The sequence below is a fragment of the Engraulis encrasicolus genome, chromosome 1 (genome assembly GCF_034702125.1).
Source record: "Engraulis encrasicolus isolate BLACKSEA-1 chromosome 1, IST_EnEncr_1.0, whole genome shotgun sequence".
NCBI classification, from domain to species: domain Eukaryota; kingdom Metazoa; phylum Chordata; class Actinopteri; order Clupeiformes; family Engraulidae; genus Engraulis; species Engraulis encrasicolus.
Genome location: NC_085857.1, coordinates 45136593 through 45153722, shown reverse-complemented (window position 1 = coordinate 45153722; position 17130 = coordinate 45136593). Strand labels below are relative to the sequence as shown.

General features: G+C 45.4%; 1 protein-coding gene across 1 annotated transcript in view; it reads left to right on the top strand.

Annotated features, from left to right (window-relative positions):
* olfm2b (olfactomedin 2b) overlaps positions 1-17130 on the top strand; it is a 123472-nt gene that overhangs the window by 33173 nt on the left and 73169 nt on the right. The window contains exon 2 of the mRNA XM_063209520.1: positions 7834-7983. Within this exon, the coding sequence (XP_063065590.1) occupies positions 7834-7983 (150 nt within the window). The remainder of the gene's footprint in view (positions 1-7833; positions 7984-17130) is intronic.

Below are 17130 nucleotides of genomic sequence, written 5' to 3'. Positions count from 1 at the left end.
CACACACACACATACACACACACACACACACAAGCATGACGACTAGATGCATGTGCACACACACACACACACACACACACACACTCACACAAACGCACACACGCACGCACACACACACACACACACACACACACACACACACACACACACACACACACACACACACACACACACACACACACACACACACACACACACACACACACACACTTTGATCCTAAACTATATGCACGAGATCTGGCTTGAGCTGAGTGCGTGTGTGCGTGCATGTGTGTGTACCTGTGTGTGTGTGTCTGTGTGTCCGTGCGTGCGTGTCTTTATGTATTTGTTGGAAACGTACACACATGTACACCTTTGCACCCCCACTCACACACAAACATCACATGCCATACACCACACACACATATTCTTTCATTGCCTGTCCTAGTCCCATATCTAGCTCTTAGAATCAAGAACATAAGAACACACACACGCACACACACACACACACACACACACACACAGCACACAGCACACACACACACACACACACACACACACACACACACACACACACACACACACACACACACACACACACACACACACACACACACACACACATACACACACACACACACAGTAATTGGTCTGGAACAGATGGGAGAGGTGTGAGAGGTACTGCTCGACTAATTAAAGAGCACGGCACCACCGCAGAGAAGAGAGGAGAGAGAGAGAGAAAGAGAAAGAGAGAGACGGATGTACGTACTATAGAAAGAAACAGAAAGAGAAAGGAGAAACAATGAGCGGGAGAAAAGGATGAGGGAGAGGGAGGCATGCATAGAGGGAAAAGAAAGAGAAAGAGTGATACGGAGAGAGTGAGAGAAAGAGATCAAATAAGGACAAGGCGGGAGCAAGGTAACAGATGAATGGCAGAGAGAGAAATTGGTGGGGGGGAGAGAGAGAGAGAGAGAGAGAGAGAGAGAGAGAGAGAGAGAGAGAGAGAGAGAGAGAGATACATATAGAGAGAGAGAGATGAAAGGGGGAGACAAGAGAGGGAGGAGAGGTGCCAGAACAAAAGGAATCCGGATGGACGGATGAATGAGAAAGGGAGACGGATAAAAGACAAAGGCAGAGGAAGAGACAAAAGCAATTGTCACACCACAAGCTGTAATGATGATTATAACAACCATGATGAAAATGATGATTGTTTATTGTTTTGTTTCATTGTGTGTGTGTGTGTGTGTGTGTGTGTGTGTGTGTGTGTGTGTGTGTGTGTGTGTGTGTGTGTGTGTGTGTGTGCGTTTGCGTGAGCGTGTGCGTGCCTGCGTGTTTGCGTGTCTGCGTGTGTGCGTGTGTGCGTGTGTGTGTGTGTCAGTGTGTGTTGTTTTAATACTCATTCCTGGCTAAGAATTGTAATCTCCCTATTTCTATTTTGGGATGTGTCTCTTGTGGGCCCCTACAGCAACCTCTTGACTAGGGGCCCCTCACCATCTAACACCATCTGTGTGTGTGTGTGTGTGTGTGTGTGTGTGTGTGTGTGTGTGTGTGTGTGTGTGTGTGTGTGTGTGTGTGCGTGTCTGTGTGTGTGTGTGTGTGTGTGTGTGTGTGTGTGTGTGTGTGCGTGCCTTCGTGCCTGCGTGCCTGCGTGTGATTGAGTCCTTGATCATTCTTATCTTGTCAGTGTCACTCCGAGCTATTTGTCCAGGTCAGATAAATTATTCATTCCACCATTAATCTCTTTCGGATATTATTAATTTTAGTCATTAATCTCTTGGCTATTCTCACTGTCTTTTTCTGTCTCTTTTTAGTTCTTCTAGGTCTCCTGTCTTTATTTCACCTTTTCCTCACTGTTTTATTTTTATTTATTTATTGCTTCTGCATAAACAGAGGTTGACAGTGGCACGTTGTATTTTGGGAGCCATGGCGATCCTACAATGATTTGCACCAGGGTAACACCCCTCACAGTTTCTACAAGCTCCCCTATGAAAACACCACTTCGACGGAAAAAAACCCAACACAACCACTAATAAGGTATTGACATGATATTGCTATATTAATGGTGGCACAGTGTTGGTTGCGATCATTACCAATTAACGCAGTATTATTGCAGACCGGGTATCGGATTGCTTCTCTCTCACAGATGCTGCACCGGTAACTGCCCGGTCAGCCCTTGCCGAGGGTGGGCAGCTCCTTTTTGGTTTTGCCATAGAAGTAGCCAGGCTACGCCCTCCTAGTGACACAACACCTACGCCGTTGCTTCTAGTCAGGCCTAGAGCAATGGCAATATTGGACATTTCTCAAAACCTAGTGCGCACACTTCCAAGTGTATCAGCCTAATTAGTCATGCCCAGTGATTGGCTACTCTTTGGTGAACTCTACGGAGTATCCAATCACTGGGTGTGACTAATAAAGAGTATCCAATCACTAGGTGTGACTAATTAGGCTGAATACACTTGGAAGTGGGCACACTAGGTTTTGAGAAATGGCCATTGTTTCTGATCTCCGGAAAAAAAGGGAACTTCACCCACTTTGTCGGGAACCAATCAACTTGAGTAGAGGCGTGTTCAAGGCGGGGACGTGGTTTAAGCAGACGCTCTATTGGCAATAAGATGTTTCAGTTTAAACTTCAGCACAGCCTTTCCTCCCTTGGTCCCTCCATCTCTCTCTCTCTCTCTCTCTCTCTCTCTCTCTCTCTCTCTCTCTCTCTCTCTCTCTCTCTCTCTCTCTCTCTCTCTCTCTCTCTCTCTCTCTCACTCTCTCATTAGCTCATTTGTGTCAACATACCAGGCAGAGCATCTGCTGTTGTCATGACACTGCATAGAAGTGTGTGTACTTTGTATGTACTTTTCGTGGGTGTGCGTGGGTGCATGTGCATGTGTGTGCATCCGTGCGTGAATGATTTTGTGCCCTGAATGTGTTTGCCTGTATTGTGTGTGTGTGTGTGTGTGTGTGTGTGTGTGTGTGTGTGTGTGTGTGTGTGTGTGTGTGTGTGTGTGTGTGTGTGTGTGTGTGTGTGTGTGTGTGTGTGTGTGTGTGTGTGTGTGTGTGTGTGTTTGCATAATGGTATGGCTGTCGGTATTGATTTAAGGGGGCGTAACGATGGCAGCAGTGGGCAGAATATCTATTAGCCAGAAGAAAAAAAAGAAAAAAGAAGTCTCTCTCTCTCTCTCTCTCTCTCTCTCTCTCTCTCTCTCTCTCTCTCTCTCTCTCTCTCTCTCTCTCTCTCTCTCTCTGGTCCTGCAGCTTCCTATGGAAAACATAATGTGAAATTGCATTATATAAATGCTAGTAAAATGTACAGTAGGTACAGTATAGTCAGTGGCCATGTTTGTAAGATCCACTACACCATTAGGAAGGAGGAATATTGTGTGCATGCATGCTTGCTTGCATGTGTGTATCTGTGTCTGTGTGAGTGTGTTTGTGTTTGTGTTTGTGTTTGTGTTTGTGTTTGTGACACATTCTGTACTGTACACATATGGAGTGCATACCCTTTTCCCCAAGCCTGTCTCTGTGTCTCTGGCTGGTGTGCTTGTCCTTTGTTGGTTTTCTTCCTCTGATTTTCTGTTTTCAATGGTGCAAAGTGACCTGTTTAAGACTCTTGTCGAAGCAAGGATAGTAACAGAGTTCACCTCTTTTAAGGTCACAGCTGATGTTACTTTGTTTGAGGGAAAAAATGGTGTTTAGATAAGGGGCTTTGGTCAATCTGTAACGGTGGTAAGCTAATTTTTAGGTGGTAATGATCAGGGCTATGGGGGTGATGGCGGTAATGGGGAAGGAGAGGTTTACTCCCTTATGGTGAATGGAAGGATGAACATGCATGTAATGTAAAGTCCACTTTTTAAGTGGTGACACCGGTTCACAATAAAGGAGTGTTGAAGGTCTCTCTCTCTCTCTCTCTCTCTCTCTCTCTCTCTCTCTCTCTCTCTCTCTCTCTCTCTCTCTCTCTCTCTCTCTCTCTCTCTCTCTGCCCCCACCCAACACTTTCCTTTCAATGTAACGCCTGGTTCTATTCATCTAATTCTTTCATCAAAAGCATCGTGTCTTGTGTGCTGTTAAGAGGACGACCATTATTTCACTACCCCACCACTTACCCGACATCCCTGACTTCTCTTCAGTTAGAGTCCTTTTGCGCAGAGCCGACATTATAACCTTGCCGTCACAAAAATGGTAATGACCAAGTCTGAATCTGTTACTTAAGCCTCTCTGTGATATAATAGCAATGGTGTTAGGATGTAGTTGAATCTTTTCATCAATGAGTGGATGTGCCTGCCGCCTGGCCCATCTGCACAAAGAGGCCACTCTATCAGTATATTTTGATGAGCGTTGTGGAGAGATTAGAGCTGAATAGAACTGAATATGGCAGAGGAGAGATGGCGAACTACCTGAATACGGCAAAGGAGTGATGGCAGACTACTATTATTTCTACACCCCCCACCCCACCCCATCACTTGTCTCTCTTCTCTTACGTAATATATCAGTGGATGTGCTGATTGTTGTGGAGGGATACGATGGGGGCAGTCAGGTCTCGAAAAGTCCAAAAGTGGGTCGCGGAGGAATCATGGGTCGGTCGTAATTCATTGATTCACTAAAAAAAAAAAATCCAACTTTTCCTGCAACAATTTGCAACTTTATTTTGATAGGCGATTGAACTCAGTGTCATCTGTCATCATAGATACAATCGGAATGTTTATGCAGCGCACAACCAGTCATTCGAGTGTTGAAGACTGCGTTGAAACGAAAGCGTGCATTGTGGGAAACCAGGGTAAACGAAGACGGACTTGACATTTTTCCCAACGTGATACTTTGTGTGGATAAAATTGTGGAAAAAAATGCTCTGAAGAGCACCATCTCTGCACATCTCAACAAACTACACGGTTTACTTAATTACCAGGGCCTAATGGGGCAAAGTGGCTAATATAGGCTATTGGTCTTTTCGCTTTGGAGAAAAGTGATAGCTTTGTATAATGTAATGGAATGGATGATAATGGTGCAGGAGATGAGCTAGTGCTATCTTTCCCAATCTCTTCTCCATTGGATGTTGGAGTGTGGCGTCCTTTAAAACAGCTGATGGAGGTGGGTTTGGAATTTTGGTGATAGCCAACTGAGGACAAATTTCAACATTGTTTTGAACGGCCACATATTATTTTGTGTTAGACGTACAAACTTATATAAAAAAACTTTTCTGCAATCTTTCTTCCGAAGTTAGGCCAAGGTAAGCAAAGGGTTATTTCATGTAAAAATAGCCAGGGTTTTTTAAACCGAGATATAGCATTTTATTGTGTGTTACATATGCACCGTTTCACTCTCCGAGCTCACAATTGAGGAACTAAATGTGTTTTCACGCCTCAAGAAGTCCCGTTGTTTCCAAGAAACAATTTAAATGAGAGACGTGTCTTCACATTTAAAGCTCTATCTGACTGGAAGTGTTTTTCCAGCTCATTGAGATCTGCTTCTTCATTTTCCCCGTCAAGTTATTTCTATTAAGATAAGTAGTATATGCAAACATATGATCAATGCACATGCTTTCCTGGTCTTTTTTTCCCCCCTCTCTACCTTTCTACCTTCATTTCAATCATCCATTGACAGTCTATCTTTACATTTGTGCATGTCCTGGTTGCTGTAGATAGTTGGTGCCTGACAGGGCTGGATTGGCAATCTGGCATGCAGGGCGTTTTCCCGCTGGACCGACAGTGTTCAGGGGCAGATGCTTTTGTTGTTGTTTTTTGTTTGTTTGTTTGTTTCAAACTTTCTCTTAGAGACCAGTCCACAATGTAGATGGTGCAGTCCATGGTGCATCCTCAATATACAGTGGACCAAGCCCATTGGTATATGGGCGTGGGGGATGAGGGGCTGGTATAGGCCCAAAAAAATGCCTGTGTCGGTTTGTGGGGCCAGTCCAGCCCTGCCGCCTGAAATTAGTGGAATATGGCAGGCAGAGGATTACATCTCCTCCCAATCATGTAACCAACCCCCCCCCTCCCCCCTCATTTATCATGCATTTACGGTCTATCTTTATATCTATTGTGAATGTCCTGACTGATGTACATTGATGGCAGCTGAATAAGAGCTATTCAATATATCTATCTATGGATGAAAGTGCAACGGAGAGATATAGATCTGAATAGGAGATTTTGTTTAATCTCCCCAATCACATTTTCCTGACCACACTTGCGTGTCTCCTGCTCCACTTCTTCCCGCCTTTTTCCATTCAACTACTACTCTCCCTTTTTTTTCTCCATTTTTTCTCCATTTGCACACTCGATTTATCTATCTATCTATCTATCTATCTATCTATCTATCTATCTATCTATCTATCTATCTATCTATCTATCTATCTATCTATCTATCTATCTATCTATCTATCTATCTAGAAAATGCTCTGTATACGTTGCTTTACGGTTCTCTGTCTTTCTCCGTCTCTCTCTCTCTCCGTCTCTCTCTCTCTCTCTCTCTCTCTCTCTCTCTCTCTCTCTCTCTCTCTCTCTCTCTCTCTCTCACACACACACACACACACACACACACACACACACACACACACACAAACACACACACACACACACACACACACACACACACACACACACACACACACACACACACACACACACACACACACACACACACACACACACACACACACACTTTCAACGTTATCCTTTATCTCATTGCATTTCAGATCAATATTGTATTGGCATGAGAACAGCTAGTAACAGCGGTGCAAGTAATGCCTTTACGAATGCAGAATCCATTAAGCCAGAAGCTCCACTATACCCATTAAGTATTTCTTATGAGGATTGAGATGAGCTTTTCTTTTTTTTTTTCTTTTAAACCTTTTATTTTTGTGACTGTAGAGAGTTACAGGAAGTGAGTGGGGAGAGAGACGGCGAAGGCTCGGCAAATGACCCGGGCTGGACTCCGTTTCTCGATTCTTGTCGTTGCTAACCGTCTTAAGTCGGTCTTGAGTTGGTCGTAAGTTGCTCTTGAGTTGGTCTTAAGTTGGTCTTCAGTTGGTCTTTAGACGCAAGACCAACTTAAGAACAACTTAAGAACAACTTAAGACCAACTCAAGACCTTGGTTACAACGTTGGTCTTAAGAACGAACAAAATGGCTAAAGTCGTTAGCAAAGGCACTGTTGAGAAACGACCCCCTGGACTCGAACCCGGTTCGCCGGTGTAGCAGTCTGGTGCCCAGTCGATTGAGCCACGGCTGGGCGGAGTTTTTCTTTTTTTATGCGATCCTCCTTGCCTTTTTAAAAATCCTTTGTTCCATTCTTCCACACTTCTCTTCTTCTCCTCGACTTTGAAAAGACCTACACTTCTTACAAATGTCTGACTTAAAAAGAATGCATTGAAACCTGAAAAACTACTCCACTCGTCCTCCTTGATTTTTGAATGCCTTATCTCTTTCCCTCCTTCTCATCACCTTCTCCCCCTCCTCCTATCCTCTCTCCCTCTCTCCCTCCTCCTCCTCCAACTCTATCCTCCTTTCCTCTCCTCCTCCTCCTATCCCTCTCTCCCTCCTCCTCCAACTCTCTATCCTCCTTTCCTGTTATTCTTTCCCCTCCCTCCTCCTACTCATCCTTCTCCACCTAAAACTCTCTATTCTCCTTTCCTCTTCTCCTCCTTCGCCTTCTTCTCCTATCCTTCTATCCTTCTTCTCCAATCTGTTTCTCCCTCCTTTTATCCCTATCCCCTCCTCCTCATCTTCCAACTCTCTATCCTCTTCCTCCTCCTCCTCCTCAATCTCTTCCTCCTTCAACTCTTCCTCCTCCACCTCCTCCTCCTCCTCAATCTCTTCCTCCTTCAACTCTTCCTCCTCCACCTCCTCCTCCTCCTCCTCCTACTCTCTAGGCTCTTTACCCGGGTCCCGATGAAGGCTGGCAGGTCTACACCTCCACGGCGGACTCGGAGGGCAAGTGCGTGTGCACGGTGGTGGCACCCGCCCAGACACCCTGCAGCAGGGACCCACGCAACCGGCAGCTGAGACACCTCACGGAACGGGTGAGTGATGGGTGCCTTGACCAATCAGATTGAAGGGATGGGTGAGTGATGGATGTTTTGATCAATCAGATTGAAAGGATGAGTGAGTGGCAGGCAGCTTAGCCAATATAGTGACTGAATGTGACAAGACCAAGGGTAGATTCCAATATGTCAGCCTCGCCACAATACATTTTGGGGGACTACAGTATTCCTCATTAACCGTCCGAAAATGAGAAAATGACCTTAGAATTGAGTGTGTATGGATCCTATTCTTGACGAAGAACAGACTGGTCGAAACGTTGTGTTGAATAAACTGGGAGCAGCAGACCTTCTTTCTTTTTTTGTTTCATCGTGTTTAAGTCCGGCACTTGTTTTATCTGGATGTGCGCGCACTCCAAAACACTATTGTGTATGGATCCGCCAGCTCAGATACCTCAGAGAAAGGGTGAGTGACAACCACTTTGACCAATGACATAGCAGGCAATTTGGCCAATCAGAGATCGAGCGAGTGAGTGTGGCAAGCTTAAGTATGTGTGTACGGTGGTGGACCAGCCCAGACCCCATGAAGCAGGGACCTTACAGAGAGCCTGAGATCCTCACAGAGAGGGAGAGTGAAAACCATTTTAGGCAATCAGATGGGAAGAGTGAGTGAGTGGGAGGCAATTTGGCCAATTAGAAAGTGTGTGTGTGGCAAGGGTAAGCAGAGAGACGAAACACTCAGCGGCCATATTGGTGGCATCTTGGGGATGCTATTTCCGATTAGTAAGACCATGGGTATATTATATAAGAGTGAATGGGAAAAACAGGAGTGGAGCAACTGAGCGATACACAACTCGCAAAATATGGTTGGAATCGCAATAAGAATGAGGTTTGAAAGTAACACTTAAAAAAAAAATTCTGCAAGCTAATTTTGAACTGTGCATACAGTATGCAGGGAAACCAGCCGTCGAGGAATGAGCAGTTGGAAAAACTCAAGTTTGCACTTGCATTGAGATGATTGGATAAATGACAGCACAGCTCAGCAAGCAATTGGTTCTTGTTGTTGGATAGGTGGTAGACGTGCAGGCACATATTACGAATTGACGTTAGGTTACGAATTGACCCCGTTCATTTCTATGGATGCATTCTAGAGTGTTTGGTCTCATCCTATAAACCGCCTCTTGGACAAGTGTGTGTGTAGGCTGGTGGCCAGCTCAGACAGCTCACAAAGAGGGTGGCACAGAGTGATGGCCATTTTGGCCAGTGAGTGAGGTTAAGTGGCGGGCACTTTGCCCAATCAGATTGGACAACTGAGTGAGTGACAACCACTTTGGCCAATTAAGAGAGGGAAAGGGGGTAAGGCGCAGAGAGCAAACAATTATAAAGTTTGGGAACCCTTGCTTTAGTATATTCACAAGACTGTACTGGGGGATATTCTCCAGTAAAATCAATAAAATGTAATAAAATAAATGTTGGTTGATTTGTTTGGGGGCAGGGACTTGGTCAGCCTCTCAGTATTTGTAATAACTCCATGAAAAGTGTACCTGACATGAAGAACAGCACAGCTGAGATGGGTGTATTTGGTGTTATTTTCAGCAGTCCATGCTTAGAGAGCCTGGTCAAACTAAGTCAATTCAGATTCACTTCCAGCTGGTCCAGAGCCCCATTGTTAAATATGGCAATTATTTGGTTTTCTTTTTCTTCTGGTTTGTTTTTGTTGGCTTGTTTGTTAGTTCGTTTTTGACATTTGAGTTGTAGAAGACCAATCACACTGATGAGAGTTCATGGTTTGCAACATGGAGGTAGTATAAGAGCTGGAGAGAGTGAATAAGCCCTGCCTCCAGTCATTTCAATGGGAAATGCTAGACTAGTGAATTCAGCCAAAATTGAACGAATTTTTCAGCTTCAAAGATGGAGTCGTTTCCGCCGACAGTTTACTCAGCCAATTACGTGCCACGTTAATGACTGACTTATGATTGACCAGAAAGATATATGGAAGACGGGCATTGGATGCATGAAGGTGCCCAACCACACACCTGTATAAGTATGTGTCCAATCGCACCAATCGCATCCACCCTCTTTGAGCGAAGTGGCGTCGGAAATGAGAAAATTTGTGAGAATTGCGTTGAGGAAGTGCCTTGCTAATCGGCGAAGCTGATCAGCCAAATCCTGACCCCTGCTTTGCAAAATAAGCCAACCAGAGGTGGAGTGAGTGACATCCACTTTGGCCTAGGTCTAAGAAAATTAAAAGTTTGGTTCCGGTTGGTTGTCAGCTTTGGTCATGGGTCGGTCGGAATTTTTTTTTTTTTTCAATTTTTATTTATTTTTATTTTTTTTCCATGTCCGACACCCCCAACCCCCCACATGCGCCAGATTTCGTCATAAACGTTGTTGGAACAATGCCAAGGACGATAGTGGAGTGAGGCCTGCTAAAGCTACAATGAAATAGCCTACAATAAGCATTAATGAGCCAATACTGACCGTCACCGAAATGAGGATGCGTAATAGCCTACCGTTTCTGGCAAAACTTGTCCAGCTGTCAGTTCCCTGACACTGCTATTTTAACTCCTGTAGACCTATGTCCCGTTTACTTTTTTGATTCCTTTCCATCATCCGTTGTAGACCATATTTTCATTGGGATGAAGGTTCTGGCTTGCAAACATTCTATTTACTCATTTTTTTGTTTAATACGCGAGGATGTAGACACCTGAGGCGATATGAATGTTTTAATGACGGGCAATTGAGGGGCAACATGGTCATTGTCATTAAATCATCATTGTAGGAAACTAGGTCTTCATCGAACAGTCGTATTTGTGGCGACATCATCGTTCATTTCTATTTCATTATTTGGAGGAGGTGCGGAGAGTCAGACAGTGACAGGCGCCCTGCTCCTGTGCAATGGTGGAGGGACAAGCAGAGAGAGAGCGAGCGAGAAAATAACGGGCGCAGGCCAACGGACTTCTTGGTTAACCAAGCCTTGTGGTAAATGAAAGAATGAAGGAAGACTTGGGCAAAGCATCCTTCTCTCATATTAACTTATTTTACAAGGTATTGATACAGCGCTACTTTAGTATTGTTATACGAGTTATGCATCTCGTCGAACATGCAGCGCGACCGAATGGAAGCCCTTTTCTAACACGACGAGACAATATCAATACATTCAAAAATCGTGGATAGTGTGTTGCATTTTGAGGCGGGTGGTCAGGCTGTGTCAGTGCCGGGTGAGGTAAGGCTACTGACTTATTATTTGACAGGCATTTTCGCCAGGTTCCCAAACTATCCTACATCGTAGGCTATTAGTCTGCAAGAACGCTATGAGGCAAGTTGTTTAAAACTTACGAGCTACAACGACTACCAATTAGCATGTTGTAGCATAATAATTAGCCTACAACGTGACCGAGTAGGTGCGCAACTCTGCAGTGACATTTGGGGTTTTCTAAGATCAAGCCGGCGGCCCTTATGGCGTGCGCGCGTGTGTTGCTCCTATGTGGATAGTCATGCGATGCAAATTCAGTAACTTGCAGGCCAGGCAGGTAGAAAGTGAGAGATGGCGAGTTATGGGAATGAAGAAACGTGTTGTGTCTTGTCTATATGACCAACCGTCCACACAACATCTATATATTTTTTGAGGATTCCAAAAACTGAAAAAAAAAATGTTGGGTCGCACAAAAAATGATAGTGTCGGTCGGCAACCGGAACCAAAACATTATTTTTTCTAGGCCCTATCAGAGAGGCAGAGGGAGTTAGTGACACACATTTTGGCCAATCAGAAGGGGAGCTTGCGTTCAGCCAAGTGTACTTGACTTGTACAATAGCCGAGCAGAGGTGAGTGCGTGTGGAGAGGGCCAGAGTAGATGTCTGTCATTTATACTCCACTAGACTTACACAAGGCCAGCATTCAGGCTCTTCTCTCAAACACTTGAGCACTCAGGTACTTGTGTGCTGCTCTGTTTCTTCTCCACCCCTCTCATATGCTGTCTTTTCTTCTCTCCTCTCCTCTTCTCTCCTCTCCTCTCCTCTTCTCTTCTCTTCTCTTCTCTTCTCTTCTCTTCTCTTCTCTTCTCTTCTCTTCTCTTCTCTTCTCTTCTCTTCTCTTCTCCTCTCCTCTCTTCTCTTCTCTTCTCTTCTCTTCTCTTCTCTTCTCTTCTCTTCTCTTTCTGCAAGCACTTGTGCACTCTGCTGCTCTGTTTTTGCAACTTCACTTTGTACTTCTCACCAGCTGTTATCCCCCTCTCACCCTCTCACCTACTCTGCCACCATCCCTTCTTCTCTTCTCTTCTCTTCTCTTCTCTTCTCTTCTCTTCTCTTCTCTTCTCTTCTCTTCTCTTCTCTTCTCTTCTCTTCTCTTCTCTTCTATTATTTTATCTTCTCTTCTATTCTGTTCTCTTATTTACTCTTCTCTTCTCTTCTCTTCTCTTCTCTTCTCATCCTTCTGTCCGTCTGACTCTGTCTGTCTATCTGTTCCTCTCCTCTTCCCACTTACTAACTCTCTATCTCTCCACCCCTCCCCATTCCGTTTTTTACCCCCCCGCCTCTCTCTCTCTCTCTCCCTCTCTCTCTCTCTGTATCTCTCCATCCTCCCTGACTGATGTCTGGCTGGGCTGTAACAAGATGCAGTGTTCTGAGAGCCGGGCCCCTGAGGGATCATGGGTAATTTAACCGTGATGAATGAATCAAGGAGGGCGACAGATAGGGAAAATTAAAGGACACAAGAGGTGTGGTGGCGAGAGAGAGAGAGAGAGAGAGAGAGAGAGAGAGAGAGAGAGAGAGAGAGAGAGAGAGAGAGAGAGAGAGAGAGAGAGAGAGAGACAGAGACAGAGGAATGGGGAGGGTAGAGGGAGCATAGAGTGAGAAGAGTGTGGGGGTGGGAGATAGATATGGAGAGAAAGAGGAGAGGAGAGGAAGACAGAGGAAAGAGAGACGAATAGGGGAAGAGTGGAAATGTGAAGAGGGGGAAGAGAGAGAGAAAGAAAGAGAGGCAGACAGACAGATAGAGACAGACAGACGGAGGGGAGGGAAGAAGAAGAAGAAGAAGAGAGCAGAAAGAGGAGGGAGAGAAAAGATAGTTGGCAGAGGAACTGAGAGTGAGCCAGAAAAGGAAGGAAAAGAAAGGATGGGGAAAGAGTGAATGAGAGAGAGAGAGAGAGTTATGGAGTGGGGCACAGAGGGAACGGCTTGGGGGTGTTTAGGGCAGGAGAGTGAGAGGAGATGAAATGGAATTTTCCCCTTAGTCTTTCTGGGCCATTTTCCTTTAAAATCTCTAATCAAAAGAAAAGGCAGCTTTTCCTCACCCCTGTCGCCACCAATTCTCTGATTCATGTGATCTCATGCTACTCTCAATATGGCCAGAAAGACAGAGGAGATTAGGGTGGTTTGGGGTATAGCCAGGCTGTGCCCTTCTAGTGACGCAACAGTTTCAGCGTTGCAACTAGTCAGGTCAAGAGCAATGCAAGTACTTTCTGAGTTCCCGAAAATACGGGAACTCCTCCCACTTTGTCTGTAAGCAAACAAAGGGAGGCGGGTCAACCATGCCGTTTGGGAAATGTTAATTGTTAGCTCTTGGTCAGACCAAGTCTCGAAGAGATGTGAACATTGTTGATAATCAGGCTAGGTTTGGAGGGCAGTGGTAGAAAAGGTAGATGGAGAGAGAGGAGAGGGAGGTGGTAATTGTGGCAGGGAGGATAACATTGCAGATGGGGGGGGAGTGTTAAGAGGATGATGGGAAAACAAGAGAACATTACATACTTGCTTTGCTTTTATTTTTATTCATTATGAGACTTACTTGACTTTTATTTTTACTTCTTACTTACTTTAGAGACAAGCAAGCTCCCACACACTGTTGACATGTGCAGCGTTTACTTGCAACATTACTCTAACATTGGTGACTCAGGGGCAAGAGACAAACAGAGAGAGAGAGAGAGAGAGAGAGAGAGAGAGAGAGAATTGTTCTGGTTTTATGCATGTGTGTGCATGTGAGTGTGTTTTTTAATGTTCTTAATGCAAGTGTGTGTGTGTGTGTGTGTGTGTGTGTGTGTGTGTGTGTGCGTGCGTGTATGTTTAATGTTCTTAAGGCAAATGTATGTGTGTGTGTGTGTGTGTGTGTGTGCGTGTGCGTGTGCGTGTGCGTGTGCGTGCGTGTGTGTGTGTGTGTGTGTGTGTGTGTGTGTGTGTGTGTGTGTGTGTGTGTGTGTGTGTGTATGTGTGTGTGTATGTGTGCGTGTGTGTGTGTGCGCGTGATATTCTTAACACATGTAGGCTATGTTTAATGTTCTTAATTTACCGTAATGTTCTGTTACCCACTTTATGTTACTATCTGTAAGCTTTGGCACCACTGTTACCAATAGGCATGCCAATAAAGCATATTTGAATTTGAATTTGAATTTGAATTTGAGAGAGAGAGAGAGAGAGAGAGAGAGAGAGAGAGAGAGAGAGAGAGAGAGAGAGAGAGAGAGAGAGAGAGAGAGAGAGAGAGAGAGAGAGATTGTGAAAGGCATAAAAGGGGAGAGAGCAATGCAAGAGGTAGATGGATGAGTAGGACTGAGGGACTGAAGGGAGGAGAAGACAGCATGTGTGAGTGTGTGGAGCTAAGAGAGAGAGGGGGGAGGTGTTAAAAGGGGATGTGATGAGGTGAGGAGACAAGTGTACAAGAAAACATAAAAGAGGCGAGAGAAGCAGGGAAAGTGGATGGGGTGTTATACTAGGGGGGAGTGGGGTGTGATGGTGGTGGAGCAGGGTGAAGACAAGGAGAGGTGGGCAGAGGAGGGTGGTGGAGCAGCAGTGCCGGATTATGACTCCATGGGCCCCTGGGCCAGTGCAGTGAACTGTCCTCGTGGAAGGGAGGATGACAGCAGAGCAAGAGGCAGGGAGTGGTGGGGAGAGGCATGGAGAGGTGGAGAGGGAGGCAGGGAGAGGTGGAGAGGGAGGCAGAGAGTGGTGTTAAAAGGGGACGTGATGAGGTGAGGAGACAAGACGTACTAGAAAACATAAAAGAGGCGAGAGAAGCAGAGAAAGTGAATGGGAGGTGATAGTGGGGTATGGTGGTGGGGGTGGTGTTGAGGTGTAGAGACAAGGAGAGCTGGGAAGAGGAGATGGGGTCGATGATTGTTGAAGGGAGGATAATGGTGGTGGAGAGGTGAGGAGAGGCAGGGAGAGGTGTTAAGAGGCGATGACGAGGTGAGGTGAATACCAGAGAACATAAAAGAGGCGAGAGAAGAGAAAGTGGATGGGAGGGGATGGAAAGATGCAAGGGATGGGGCAGAGAGGAAGGAGAGTTGGGTGTGGGGGGGGGTAGGTAGGGCAGAGGGTGTTGATGGTGTCGAAAGTAAATCTGTTTGTCTGTTTGAAGGGACGGCCATGGCCCATGGTTAAGGAGATGGGTTTTTTAGGGTTAACGAGGGTGATGATGAGTGTACAAGAGAACTTAAAAGAGGTGAGAGTAAAGGGAATGGGAGGTGATTGTGTGTGTGTGTGGGGGGTGTATTAAGGATGGAGAGGTGGGCAGGAGGGGGACAGAATGTGGTTGAGAGTATACATTTGTTAGGCAAGAAGGGACAGCCATGGCCCAATGGCCCAATGGTTAAGCAGATGGGCTTTTGAGGGTTGCAGGTTTGAATCCCACTCTTCTGCTCCCTACCTCACTCACTCACATGGCTGAAGTGGCTTTGAGCAAGGCCCCTAACCCCGCAGTGATCCAGGGATGCATGAGCTAAGTGTAATGTGATGTAAAGGAAAAAGGGGAGATGGCATGAGAGGTGAACAAAGAACACAAAGGAGAGAAGAGAAATAGAGACGTGAGAGAGATACATTAGTGAGAGAGGTTTGGTAGCTGACAGTTGGCATGTATGGAGAGAGAGGTGTTGGGGGATAAAGCAAGGGGCCATGGACAGAGGACATGTTAATGGGGTTGAGAGTAAATCGGTTTGGCAAGAAGGAAAGGGGAGATGGTGTGAGATCTATATGGAAAAGCACAAAAGAGGTCAGAGAAATATAGCAATGAGTGAGGTACATTAGCTTGTGTTGAGGAGACAAATGTAAGGGAGGGTGGTGGGATGCGATGGATGTGGCCATGGGATAAAAAAACCCAAAACATTTTGACCTACATATAAAAGCCTCCTCTTCCATCTCCAGTTTTACAAAACATTTGTGTTTTAAAAGAGGGGGGGAGGTGGGGTGAGGGGAGAGTATGAAATAACACCAAAAGAGGTGATCGAAGTATAGGATACAGGGACAGAGGGTGAGGGGTTAGAGAGAAGGAGGCAGAGGCCATGGGGGGAAAAGATGGGTTGACAACATCATTAGAGTGTTAAACAGATCTTGCACACTGAAAAGAGGAAATGTCTGAGCTTCAGCCTTGGTGGTGCTTACAATCGAGGACAGCAGTATCCAGACAAACTGGGCTACTTCGTAGTGACTAGACCTAGGGATGACTGGAGCACTCAGCAACTTTTTTTAGAGGAAGAGGCAGGTGCACCGAAACATTTGTCACTATGTGCTCCAAAATAAAAATAAAAACTCTTAAAAAAAAGCCTAATGCTCCAGTCATCCCTGGGTCTAGTCGCTGTGAAGTAGCCCCGTTTGTCTTGATCCTGCACACTGTCCATTCCACCAGCAGGATTTATTACAGCGTTTTGGTCCCAGCCTTCCTCAGGTAATACAAGATTTCGCTCAGCCAACTTTCAGGTCATATTGGCTCAACATTTGTAAGTGGAATGGACTATGTGTGGGGGATCTTCTTTATATGTGAATGACAACCTCTCAGGGGAAATATCCTATTCACCTGGCCGACTACAGAGGTGTGCTATAAGTGCCGTTTTTGAACACCAGAGAATAGCAACTAGAAGATAGATGAAGAGAGAGAGAGGTGGGAGGATAGCATAGAGGAGAATGGGGGTGGTGGATGGGGAGGTGTGTCTGTGAGATTAAATCTGTTTAACCATTTTAACCTGCAAAAAGCGCCTGCAAAATGCCTGAGCCATTTTAGGGAAAATGTGCCCTCAGCCCATAACAACTTATATAGCTCAGCCTCCAAAGCACATAAAACCATGAAATAAGTATTTAAAATAAGCATTTAAAAGGTGCCACCCTCGTCTTAGAATGTTTGAAAGGTAAAATAGGCAGGCAGGCAAAGGGAACATATGAGAAAAAAATGAAAAGACTGGATGGGTAAAGAGATAGTGGATAGAAAGGAGG